The sequence below is a fragment of the Polypterus senegalus genome, chromosome 2 (assembly GCF_016835505.1).
Source record: "Polypterus senegalus isolate Bchr_013 chromosome 2, ASM1683550v1, whole genome shotgun sequence".
Classification (NCBI taxonomy): Eukaryota; Metazoa; Chordata; class Cladistia; order Polypteriformes; family Polypteridae; genus Polypterus; species Polypterus senegalus.
The window spans coordinates 106,258,729-106,270,423 of NC_053155.1; the positions used below are offsets into that span (position 1 = coordinate 106,258,729).

At 38.0% G+C, this 11,695-nt stretch overlaps 1 protein-coding gene across 1 annotated transcript in view; it reads left to right on the forward strand.

Annotated features, from left to right (window-relative positions):
• gab2 (GRB2-associated binding protein 2) overlaps positions 1 to 11,388 on the forward strand; it is a 235,937-nt gene extending 224,549 nt beyond the window's left edge. Inside the window, exons 8-10 of the mRNA XM_039744322.1 lie at positions 4,110 to 4,212; positions 8,645 to 8,767; positions 9,398 to 11,388. Coding sequence (XP_039600256.1) covers positions 4,110 to 4,212; positions 8,645 to 8,767; positions 9,398 to 9,541 — 370 coding nt within the window. The 3' untranslated portion in view covers positions 9,542 to 11,388. The remainder of the gene's footprint in view (positions 1 to 4,109; positions 4,213 to 8,644; positions 8,768 to 9,397) is intronic.
• The last annotated feature ends 307 nt before the right edge of the window (positions 11,389 to 11,695 follow it).

The following is an 11,695-nucleotide window of genomic DNA, read 5'->3' on the forward strand; positions in this document are numbered from 1 at the left end:
TGGCACACTTCTACGAAGCTGGTAGCGTAATGTGACATTCCTAATGACTCACACCAACTAGTCAGCAGGTTTTACTTTGTCTTTAGTCACGGGGCGGGCTCTGTGTGCATGAGAACTTACAACCAATTAATTCTTATTCAGCAGTACAATGCATAGAATGTAATGATGACGAATAAGGAATGTGCATGTTTTGGACCTCACAAATAGAAGAAAAGCTTGTCTGTCTGATCAGTCAGAGACTTTGCTGAAGCTACTGCAGCTGTAAACCCAGTGTATAGCACTAGCTCCTTTAGCCAGCCCTGTATGTCAGAAAAAATGGCGAGCGCGATTGGAAGATTGTCTTTTGGTGAGTAAATGTGACGAGCTACGATTTGCAGTCGTGTAATTTGACATGGTGCAGTAACTACATGGCAAATCTGACACACCCTGCAACTAGAACTTTTTTAATGACTATGGCTACCTTCTTACTAACAATTTTCAGATTCCCTGATGTCACTGAAGATAACAGAACATGATTGCTGTTATTAATTTGGAAGGCAACTGAGAATACACAGTCTCCTACTGTTCGCTTATAGCACGTTTTGCTGCTTTGTTTTGCTGTAGTATGTCTGCATTTTCAGAAAAAAGCATGTGTTCAGTAAAGAACTCAAATTATCAAAACAAAAATATTTAATTCTGCAAGGTAGAGCTTATGGTGTAGTTTTCAATAAGTGATCAGTTCATAGTTTTTTGAATATGGACGTGTGTGCATTGCATTTAGTACTCTTAAACTCTGGATATTCCTCTGACTTGAGAGTTGTATAAATTACATAAAATTAATGTAAAGTATCCAGACAATGTTTGTTTTCTCTAAGGCATTGCGGCACAGTGGTTCACCCTGATTAACCCTTGGCTCAAGAGTTCAGGCACTGTCTATGTGGAGATTGCATTAGAGACCTGCAAAGGACACTTTCATGCTCTTTCAAAAAATGTTGTTCTGTTCATCCACAAAACCAGCTTCAGTCCTATCTACTCCTGTCCACAGCACAAAAAGTTTTATTCCGCTCTTGCCCATTAAACATTTCTTCCGCCTAGTCGGTGGTTTATTAGCTTTGCTTTTATTCTGCCTGTTCATGACAGCACATTTCAGGGGATTGCATAAGGCCTTTTTTTAGCTTGTGAAATAAATTAAATGCATTTTTGGGTCACTCTTGTCACTGCTGAGGAGAAGTCACTTGAGTGAAGTATGTTTAATGTGTGGGCATTGTGGTTACAATAAATCTTGTGAACCCACACAGGGCAGTTACTATGTTTGCTTTGTAGTCAGTGACAAAATTATTATGAAGACAAGTGAATATCTGCATTTTCACAGGAAGGGTGCACCCCTTGAAAATGTTAAGCAGCATGAGGATGTGACCTTTAAATTAAAATTTCAGATAATGAATGGAAGCAGCAATTCTTTATCAGCTTGTGAGAACTATGGTTTAACTCCTCACAAAATTATACATCTTACATATTTATTTTGACTTACATAATTCAAAATGTAACTGGGTAAAAAATCATTAGGGGTGGGGATCGATTTGTTCCTAACTCAAATTTTCTTTATGTAAAACTTGATTGATTTGTATGGAATGCAATAAAATTAATAAAAACAAATCTTAATTGTAAATGCTGCAATCAGGTACTGGCGTCTCTGAATCACATACTGTGAGAATGCCCTCTGCTAAGACCTTATTGAAATATAAAAGTATTTTCACTTTCCTTTCAAATAGCCTTGTTGTACAATAATTCTTAATTCACTGTCAGTGCAATTCAATATAATACCGGAATGGGATTTCATTGTGCTGTGAATATTCAGTTGGGGCAGCTTACAATACATTGCCAGCACATTGCCTTATGCTGCCCAAATGGAACTCTCCTAACTCACAAACCATACAGCGGTGGAAAAAGACATCTTTTATTTAAAATTCTTTTTATGGAAAAAAGTGCATAACATCTTTAAAATCACTGCTGTTCTTAGTTAAACTTGCTGAAGTTCTGTTATCCCTTGGGATGCCTCAGTATCAATAACTGGTCACTTCACATGTCTTGCTCTGTAGGGGTCGGTAGGGGATATTGGATATGAGCTGAACATATTGTATGTCTGATTGATCTGTAATTCATTCATTATAATGGTATTGATAAAAGTAATGCAAAAATGTAAATAATTGTCAAACCAATAGGACATTGCTTGCATATGCAGGCAAATTATTTGGTAGCTTTTGACCACCCCTGGTAGGCTGAGGTCATATTGTGCTCTTCAGTATGCGATACATTGATAAGTTCTATTAGTTAAATAGAGCCTGAGCCATTTAAAAATGTTGGCAGTCTGCTCTGAATCTAACTGGAAGCCAGTGTAAAGACTTCGGAAGAGTGCTTATGTCCTTCTACTACCTAGTTCTAATACAGCAATGGCATTTTAATCAACTGAAACCATACGTGGAATGATTTGAGCAGGCTGCAGAATTTGCAGTAGTCAGTTCCACCTGTAATAAATATATGCTTAAGCTTAAATAAAACAAGACATTTAAGACATTAGAATGTTGCTGACGACACATTCTAATGCTGTTACCGTGATCAGACCAGTGTGAAGCCCATGTGAAATTTGTCAAGTAAACTATAATATTTAAGGTGAAACTGGAACTGTGAGATTGCTGCTTTCACAGGTACTTTAGAAATAAAATGTGAATTTGAAATGGATCATTTATTTTCAGTAATGGCCTGGCAACTGACACTTTTAGCATATTAGAAGTGGTGGCAGTTTGTAAAAAGCTATTGAATGTATTAAGGAACAGGCTGTGTCAGAAAAGGAACTGTGCTTTTTGCTAGTTTTGAGGGGACTAAATCTAAGGAACAGGCAGTAGGATTTATTTTCAAAATTGAAGTGATTATTTCCTGTTTTGTTATGAAATTAAAATTATCTTTCCTTGTGCAAATCACAATAGTAGTGTTTGACACTGAAACGGTATGATATGAAATGGTATGAACCATTGAAGTCTGAGATCTTACCAGTTTTATCACTGAAGAAGTTACAAAAATCAGAGCTGCTAAATGTCTATGGAAATGTCACATGGCAGTTTAGATTTCTCATTTGTCTTGCTAGCAATGCACCCATTCAGTACACATGGATTTCTTTCATTGGTGTAGTGAAAAGATACAAAAAGAGCCATCACTCTCCATCCAAGTATCAACACACACATATTTTTCTGTGACAGGATGGCTTTATCCACAAATGCTGTTCTTCCCTTTGTGGCTGTGAATGCCAGCTTTGTACGGCAACAGTGCCCGAGTGACACCATAGACCTGTGGTGCCTGACTTAAGAGTATTGAATGTTAAAGCCTTGAAATACATATGTCAACAGGCAACTTGCAGGCACTGTCATTAAGATAACAAAAAATGACTGATGCATGTCTGATTTTTCTTTGGTATTTTAATTGCTATTTGAAACTGCACTTTTTATTAACATTGCTGTTAATCACTTGAGCTGTCCCCACCAGCATTCACTTTCACAGTCATCTAAGAACAGTTTACATAAAGAGTGAGACAAGCATTTCCTGATGTCTGTATCCTAACTGGATGCTGTCTGTTGGCACTGCCAAATACAGCGAGATGCAGTTTCAAATAATAGTTAAAATGACATCTATTACATACAGTATATGCAACATCTGAAAAAGGGATCTGAATTGTATCCTTGATAATGTGCTCCTGGATGCAGCATTGAGCCTAGAGACTGCACTGTAAAATATTGTCTCGGCAAAGCGGACTTCCATGTTGCACTTGTGCTAATGTTTCTCTGTTACAGCCTTAATAAGCCAAAATAATCAATGTTCACTTGAATGTAGAATGAACACAGCACAAAACCTCCACACAGTCAGCACTGTTAGTCAAAACACATTTTCTCAAGCACTTCATTATAGATTGCTGTCTGAAGACTGGTCTAAAGTTTATGATGTGCTTCAGAATCGGAAATACACAGATGATGAAATACTTTGCCAGACACCAGTGTCTGAATAACTTTCCTAATTGAGTTTGTGTGCCATGAGTTCAGACCAGTTACAGCACTCCTTAAAAAACTTGTGTTTTATTGCAGACCAGCCACAAATTCAATGTCCTCGCAGCACTGTCGGCCTGTATCAACCCAGAGCATCACCAGTACTGATTCTGCAGACAGCGAAGATAACTATGTAGCAATGGTAAGTCACACTGTAACCTATTTTCGTAAAGTGTAGGGGACATTTAATATTTTGCTGTTTTGAGTATAATCTTAATCTTTACCTCAGTTTTGAAGATAATGCTGGGCTGCCATCTTACAGTCATAAAAACGAATAATAATTAATGTTATGTTTGGCTCATATGTTTATCCAAGGTGACTTACACAACCTGGCCACTATAAAATTGTTTAGATATGCACATGATGGTCAAAAGGTTCTGAGCTTGACCTATTAAAAGAAAAAACAATATTAATTGTTTTTTAATATTTCATAATAATAAACACAAACAAGAGTTATTTTTCATTGTAATTCCTGCATGTTGTATTACTGAAGTTATAAAATGTCAGTGATTTTCTGTTTATTAAATAATAAGTTGAAGCTCTGGATAATTTAAAGGTTCTGTTACTTCTACCAAGGTGCACAGGTCCTTCGGCAGGTTTCAGGTTGAACTGAACAGTAATGAAATCCAGAAATATTTATACTTTTTGAACTTCCTATGGCACTCAGGCTAGTCAGTATATAACTGTTAGCTGAGGGCACGTCTTTTGTTATATCAGTCCGTCCTGGTCAAATATTACTGCTAATCTTGGTGAATTGTAGTGAAGAATCTAGACTTTAGTTTAAGTAAAGCTTTGTTAATGTAAACCATTTCTCCTTCAAAGCATTCCTATACCACTCAAATAAAATCTTTTCTCTTTCCTGTCATACAACATTTCCATAGCTGACTTGACATTTTCATGATTGGCATAGTGTGCCCTACAGGGATAGACCTTCAGATTGGGGAGCAAGTGATCAAGTCTGGTCAGTAGGATGGGTTCAGCATCTCTTTGAGTCCACAGTTTTGCAGAGCAGTCCTTGCAATGTGAGCATGGGAGCATTGTCATGACGTAGGAGGGGGAAAGGCAACAAACAGCTTGTCACTTTGGTTTTCCCTGATTGCAGGCACCAAAGCAAATCAGCATAATGCTGACTGGCTGTATGTGCTTCTTGAAGCATGTGTTATCAATGTGTATTAAATATCGTTGACAATTTTGCATATGATCTTTCTGGCACTGGCCTGAACCTTGAATTATTTGGTGTTGAAGAATCACCATGTCTGCACAGTTTACATTGTTGTTTGGACACACAAACCAAAAAATGTATCCCAGTTTATCCCATAGATTTATCCCCACTTGTTGTAATGTGGAATGCATTATTTGAGGAGTAAACATACTCTTAGCACCCAACATGCATAGAAATTGCTCACGTCTAATTTTTCAAGATGAATGCATTCAGCTGACCCATAACTAGTCCCTAAAGTGTCTGCTATGTCGCACATATTTTTCTTAGATTCTGGACTGTTATGATTCACCCTGTGGTGGCAACATTTTCTTTTCCTCTTAGTGTCTAAACCCCAGTCAGAACCTGAGTGATCGTCAAAAGAGAACACTGAGACGCTGGAGTTGTGCACTTTTCACCTTGGCTATAGCATATGAATGTCTTTATATGTATTATTATACTGCTACCTTCTTCCTATTTCCAGTGTCCTACATCATATTTTGGCACAACCTGCTACTTTTTTTTTTTTTTTATACCTTTAGATATCATAAATGTATACTGATCGGCACTGCACTGTTCTCATTTGTACTGCTGTTTGTCTTTGTACTGTCCTGCAATGTTTGCACTTTGTAACGTGTAGTATTTTCTGTAGTCCTGTGTTCTAATGTAGCACCGTGATCCTGGAGGAAATATGTTTCATTTCACTATGTAGTGTGCTAAATGTACACGTTTGAAATAACAACAAAAGCTACTTGACTTGAGCTAATCTTAGCTCATTTTGACAAGGCATTAGTGAATCTTTAAAGGGTTATTGCATTAGACACCAATTGATGCTTGATAATTCAAATTTTCAGCCACCATATTGTCTTCTGAAAAAATAAACACCATATGAACCACAAATTCTAGAAACAGACAATTCACATATTATAATACACAGGAGACAGTCTTTGGCCACATATAAAATCAGCACTACAGAATGCTCCTTTAAGATTTAGGCTTAAAATGTGAAGTCCTCATCCATCATATATTTTTCCAGTTGGAGTACACAAGAGTTAAGCAACTTTTCTAGGCGTACACAATGAGTTGAAAGTGTGAACTGAATGAGTAGCCATGCCATTTCAAGTTCAGTGCCATTGCCAGGACAGTAAACTACCTGAATATTTAATTTATTTAAACAGGACATTATTATGTTATTTTATGGTACTTATTCCATGGCTTTCTTTGGTAAATACAGAATGAGGAATGGTTATGAACCGCACATATGCCATCACTTATATAACATTACATATATAGTCTGGAGTAATGCTAATTAAAACACAGATTTTTTTGATATATTAGAATCTCCCAAAAACTTTTTTTAATTGATATTTTTACAAAAATGTTCATTGACACAGTATGTGCTAGCTGAGAGGAGCATAACTGAGTGACACACCGTACTAGACAGGCCCAGCAAATCTGTAGGTTTTCTTCTTGTTATTTCTTACTATAATTGAGTTCTAATACACATATTTTTGAAGAGCTTTGGGTTCTGCTCAATTATTCAGCTACAGTGGTATGAAAAACTATTTGCCCCCTTCCTGATTTCTTATTCTTTTGCATGTTTGTCACACAAAATGTTTCTGATCATCAAACACATTTAACCATTAGTCAAATATAACACAAGTAAACACAAAATGCAGTTTTTAAATGATGGTTTTTATTATTTAGGGAGAAAAAAAATCCAAACCTACATCATGGCCCTGTGTGAAAAAGTAATTGCCCCCTGAACCTAATAACTGGTTGGGCCATCCTTAGCAGCAATAACTGCAATCAAGCGCGATAACTTGCAATGAGTCTTTTACAGCGCTCTGGAGGAATTTTGGCCCACTCATCTTTGCAGAATTGTTGTAATTCAGGTTTATTTGAGGGTTTTCTAGCATGAACCGCCTTTTTAAGGTCATGCCATAGCATCTCAATTCAGGTCAGGACTTTGACTAGGCCACTCCAAAGTCTTCATTTTGTTTTTCTTCAGCCATTCAGAGGTGGATTTGCTGGTGTGTTTTGGGTCATTGTCCTGTTGCAGCACCCAAGATCGCTTCAGCTTGAGTTGACGAACAGATGGCCTGACATTCTCCTTCAGGATTTTTTGGTAGACAGTAGAATTCATGGTTCCATCTATCACAGCAAGCCTTCCAGGTCCTGAAGCAGCAAAACAACCCCAGAGCATCACACTACCACCACCATATTTTACTGTTGGTATTATGTTCTTTTTCTGAAATGCTGTGTTCCTTTTACGCCAGATGTAACGGGACATTTGCCTTTCAAAAAGTTCAACTTTTGTCTCATCAGTCCACAAGGTATTTTCCCAAAAGTCTTGGCAATCATTGAGATGTTTCTTAGCAAAATTGAGACGAGCCCTAATGTTCTTTTTGCTTAACAGTGGTTTGCGTCTTGGAAATCTGCCATGCAGGCCGTTTTGCCCAGTCTCTTTCTTATGGTGGAGTCGTGAACACTGACCTTAATTGAGGCAAGTGAGGCCTGCAGTTCTTTAGACGTTGTTCTGGGGTCTTTTGTGACCTCTCGGATGAGTCGTCTCTGCGCTCTTGGGGTAATTTTGGTCGACCGCCACTCCTGGGAAGGTTCACCACTGTTCCATGTTTTTGCCATTTGTGGATAATGGCTCTCTCACTGTGGTTCGCTGGAGTCCCAAAGCTTTAGAAATGGCTTTATAACCTTTACCAGACTGATAGATCTCAATTACTTCTGTTCTCATTTGTTCCTGAATTTCTTTGGATCTTGGCATGATGTCTAGCTTTTGAGGTGCTTTTGGTCTACTTCTCTGTGTCAGGCAGCTCCTATTTAAGTGATTTCTTGATTGAAACAGGTGTGGCAGTAATCAGGCCTGGGGTGGCAACGGAATTGAACTCAGGTGTGATACACCACAGTTAGGTTATTTTTAACAAGGGGCAATTACTTTTTCACACAGGGCCATGTAGGTTTGGATTTTTTCTCCCTAAATAATAAAACCATCATTTAAAACTGCATTTTGTGTTTACTTGTGTTATATTTGACTAATGGTTAAATGTGTTTGATGATCAGAAACATTTTGTGTGACAAACATGCAAAAGAATAAGAAATCAGGAAGGGGGCAAATAGTTTTTCACACCACTGTATGTCTTACAAGCAAAAATAACTTTAATAATAGCTTGGATATCCAGAAAGAGTCTGAGGTATTTTTTTGTTTTATAATTATTTTGTTAATCAGAGATTGATGAGTATTCTGCATATCAGATAGCTACTGTACATAGTGTAATTTTCTTAGCATAAATTTTTGTGTGTGTGCCTTTTGTTTTAGTTTTTAACCAAACTTAATGTGTTGCTTTGCTTTTGTTTTAAGCGAAATCCAGCTTCTTCCTCGCCAGCAACTAGTGGTACAAACAGCCCTGCTCTTCGGAAGTGTGGCAATGTTGATTACTTGGCTCTGGATTTTCATCCAAGCTCTCCAGGTCCACACAGAAAGGTAAATTCTGAAATATTTCACATGAAACGATACGTAGTCAGATTACATTTTAAATAACCTGGCACAATACTTATTTTATTGATGAAGAAATCCATGCGGATAAGGGGAGAAGCACATGTAGCAGTTCACTGGGCCTTTGTTGGCTCAATTGCACAACCAAGTCCTAAAGAGTGTGCTGCATGCAATTCAATAATAGAAACAAAGTATCCGCTTAGTTTTAATCCAACTATTTGCAATGTATGTTGAAACGGTGTAATTGGGGGAAGCAGTGGCCGATGTTAATACTGCAAGTCTTCAGGAGCTCAGAGGTAAACATGGATATTATTTACTTTACAGGACATGAAGGAAAAAATGTATTTATAAAACACAGCAAAATGATCACAGGCTGCATGCTTGTTGTCGGAGTCACAGTTGCTGATGATGACATTTGTGATGCCTTGCCCATGTAAGAGCAGATTTTTAAGAAACCAGGTTTCTATCTTAACCAGATTGCTCACCTTATCTCAGTTTTGTGTGGGTCTGTAAACACACTGATTGAGTTGCCTTTACTTTGTGTCACTGAGGATTTGACCTGATTTGTATTATTTTCTTTTTTTTGCACACAATCTTACTCCTCTCCCTCCTCAACAGCCCTCCACGTCTTCAGTCACATCAGATGAAAAAGTGGACTACGTGCAAGTTGACAAGGAGAAAACTCAAGCGCTTCAGAATACCATGCTGGAATGGACTGACAACCGCCAGTCTTCAGAGCCCACTAAGGCAGTTAAGTCTTGATAAAGCAATGCTCCCAGGAAGACTGCTGTATCCTGCTTCCCAACACTGTTTTGGATGTCATCTATGTAATTCATTTAAAAAAAAAAAATTGCAAAAATGGAATAGTAGCCGAGCCCTTCAGCATCAGCAGCATATCACCTTGTAAGGCACACAAGAAAGGGAAGAACAGTTGAAATCACAAGACTCCAGGGAGCATGAAGTGGGACTCCATAAGTTCAACAAAAGGACCACAATAATGAGATTTCAGAAAGACAACTTGAAAAATTACACAAAGTTCAAGAGTGGAAACAATAAGCCCCAATGCTTTATATTTATCGATATTTGTGTATGTGTGCGTTAGTGTGCGCGTTGTATGTGCCAGGTAACCCAATCTAGATGTACAGTTGTGTTTTACAGAATTCAGAAGCAACACGTTGAGATCAGATTGACTTGTCATTGCTGGGTACGCGTTGCTAGTCTACTGCATTCATTGAAAGCCCATACTGTATAAAAAGCTCATCATAGTACTCATTTAGATACTGCTTTTAAAGAAGGAAACTCTGATGCCATTAGCATGTGTGAAGTGTAGTCTTAGTAATACCAGATTTGGATTAAGGTTGTTTTGGATCATCCCTTCTTTGTTCCCTTTCTAGTATTTGGGACTCACTGATGCAGAGGAGGATTGTGTGGAGGTAGCATACATGGCTTAGTAAACAAAATCAACAGAAAACAGTTCAGAAAAATAATACAAGAAGTTGAGATGAAATAATAATTGCAATGGCAAAACTCATTTAGAAAGTAACAAACTGACTGATCAAATAATTGTCAGCAACAGAAGCACTCTTATATTAAACAATACAATCAAGACTAGCTGACTGTGAATGCTCACCTAGTGTCTGACTGCATATGCAATACGCATGACAAAAAGTAACAAAACAACACACAACAAGACTGCCTTTACAGAAGGTGACATAAGGGCATGTTTAAGCGAGGATAAGAAACAGCCAGCTGCCTCTTCCTCAGTCTTCCTCCTCCCTGCAGTCTTACAAGCATCCTGGAGCAGCCAATGCTGTTGCTGCCTTTATCTCAATAATCAGGAGTAGTCACTTGACTTGCTGTCTCCTTGCATGGTCCTCCCTCTAGGTTGCCAAAGGGATTCTGCACAAGCAAGTGAATCTAAGATGCACTTTTGAGCCTAGGACACATTATCAATCCTACACTCAAGAGCAGCTGACTGTAACTGAAGTGTCTGATCCTCACAATGAGGTCCTCCTAGGTATGCCTTCATCTTAGCAGTTACTGCCTTATCTGAAGTGCACACTTTTCTGGGCTCATTTTCTTCATGGTCACAGCCTGACTGCACCAGAATATGACAAGCAGCCTGCTCACGTGTTAATTCAATATCAGACCCAAAAATAGAATAAAGCAGAAAAAATGAAGAACAAAGGCCTGGGGAATAAAATCCCCATGTTTCCTACTGCACCACATTCCCAAAGGCTGCAGAGGTGCAGAAAGACCAACTGTCACAGTAGTGCCCTTTGATATCGCTGCAGGGAGTAGTAAAGCTTAGTTTCCATACCCACTAACCACTTTTCAATTTAACAAGACCTAGAGCTAGCATAGTCCATGGTATGATATATACTGTGAAAATAATCTTATTTTCTACATTTTAGAAAACAGTATATTATAAATTAAACCTCTTCAAATATATTTCTACAGAGTCATTTTAGAGACCTGTCCTATAAATCTATGTACTAATACTCAAAGTCTGGAGAGTCACTTCAAAGAACTTTGAAGGCCATTAGCAGGTTCAGCACCATTTTCCTGAAGGACATGGCCTGCCTGGTCTGACCGCACTTTTTTTTACACAAAACGGGGCTGTTTGGATGTGTTTTGTGATGGTGACATCTGTCCAGTGTCCATGCTGGTTATAATCTCCCATTTTAACCTCCTGAATTTTAAATTAAAGATAACACTTTATACTTACAAAGCATTAAAAACCCAGTTTCTTATAATGTTTATAAAATGTTTGAATCAGTGGATGTGTATGTGTTTAGCTTGAAAGGAAGCTCATTGTCAAGTGTGTCCTGTAATCGTGTCCAGATCTTTTTCTAAATGAAAGACTGCCGTGTAGAGTGTAGTGCATGTGTCGATAGTTTACAGTTCCTGGCAGGC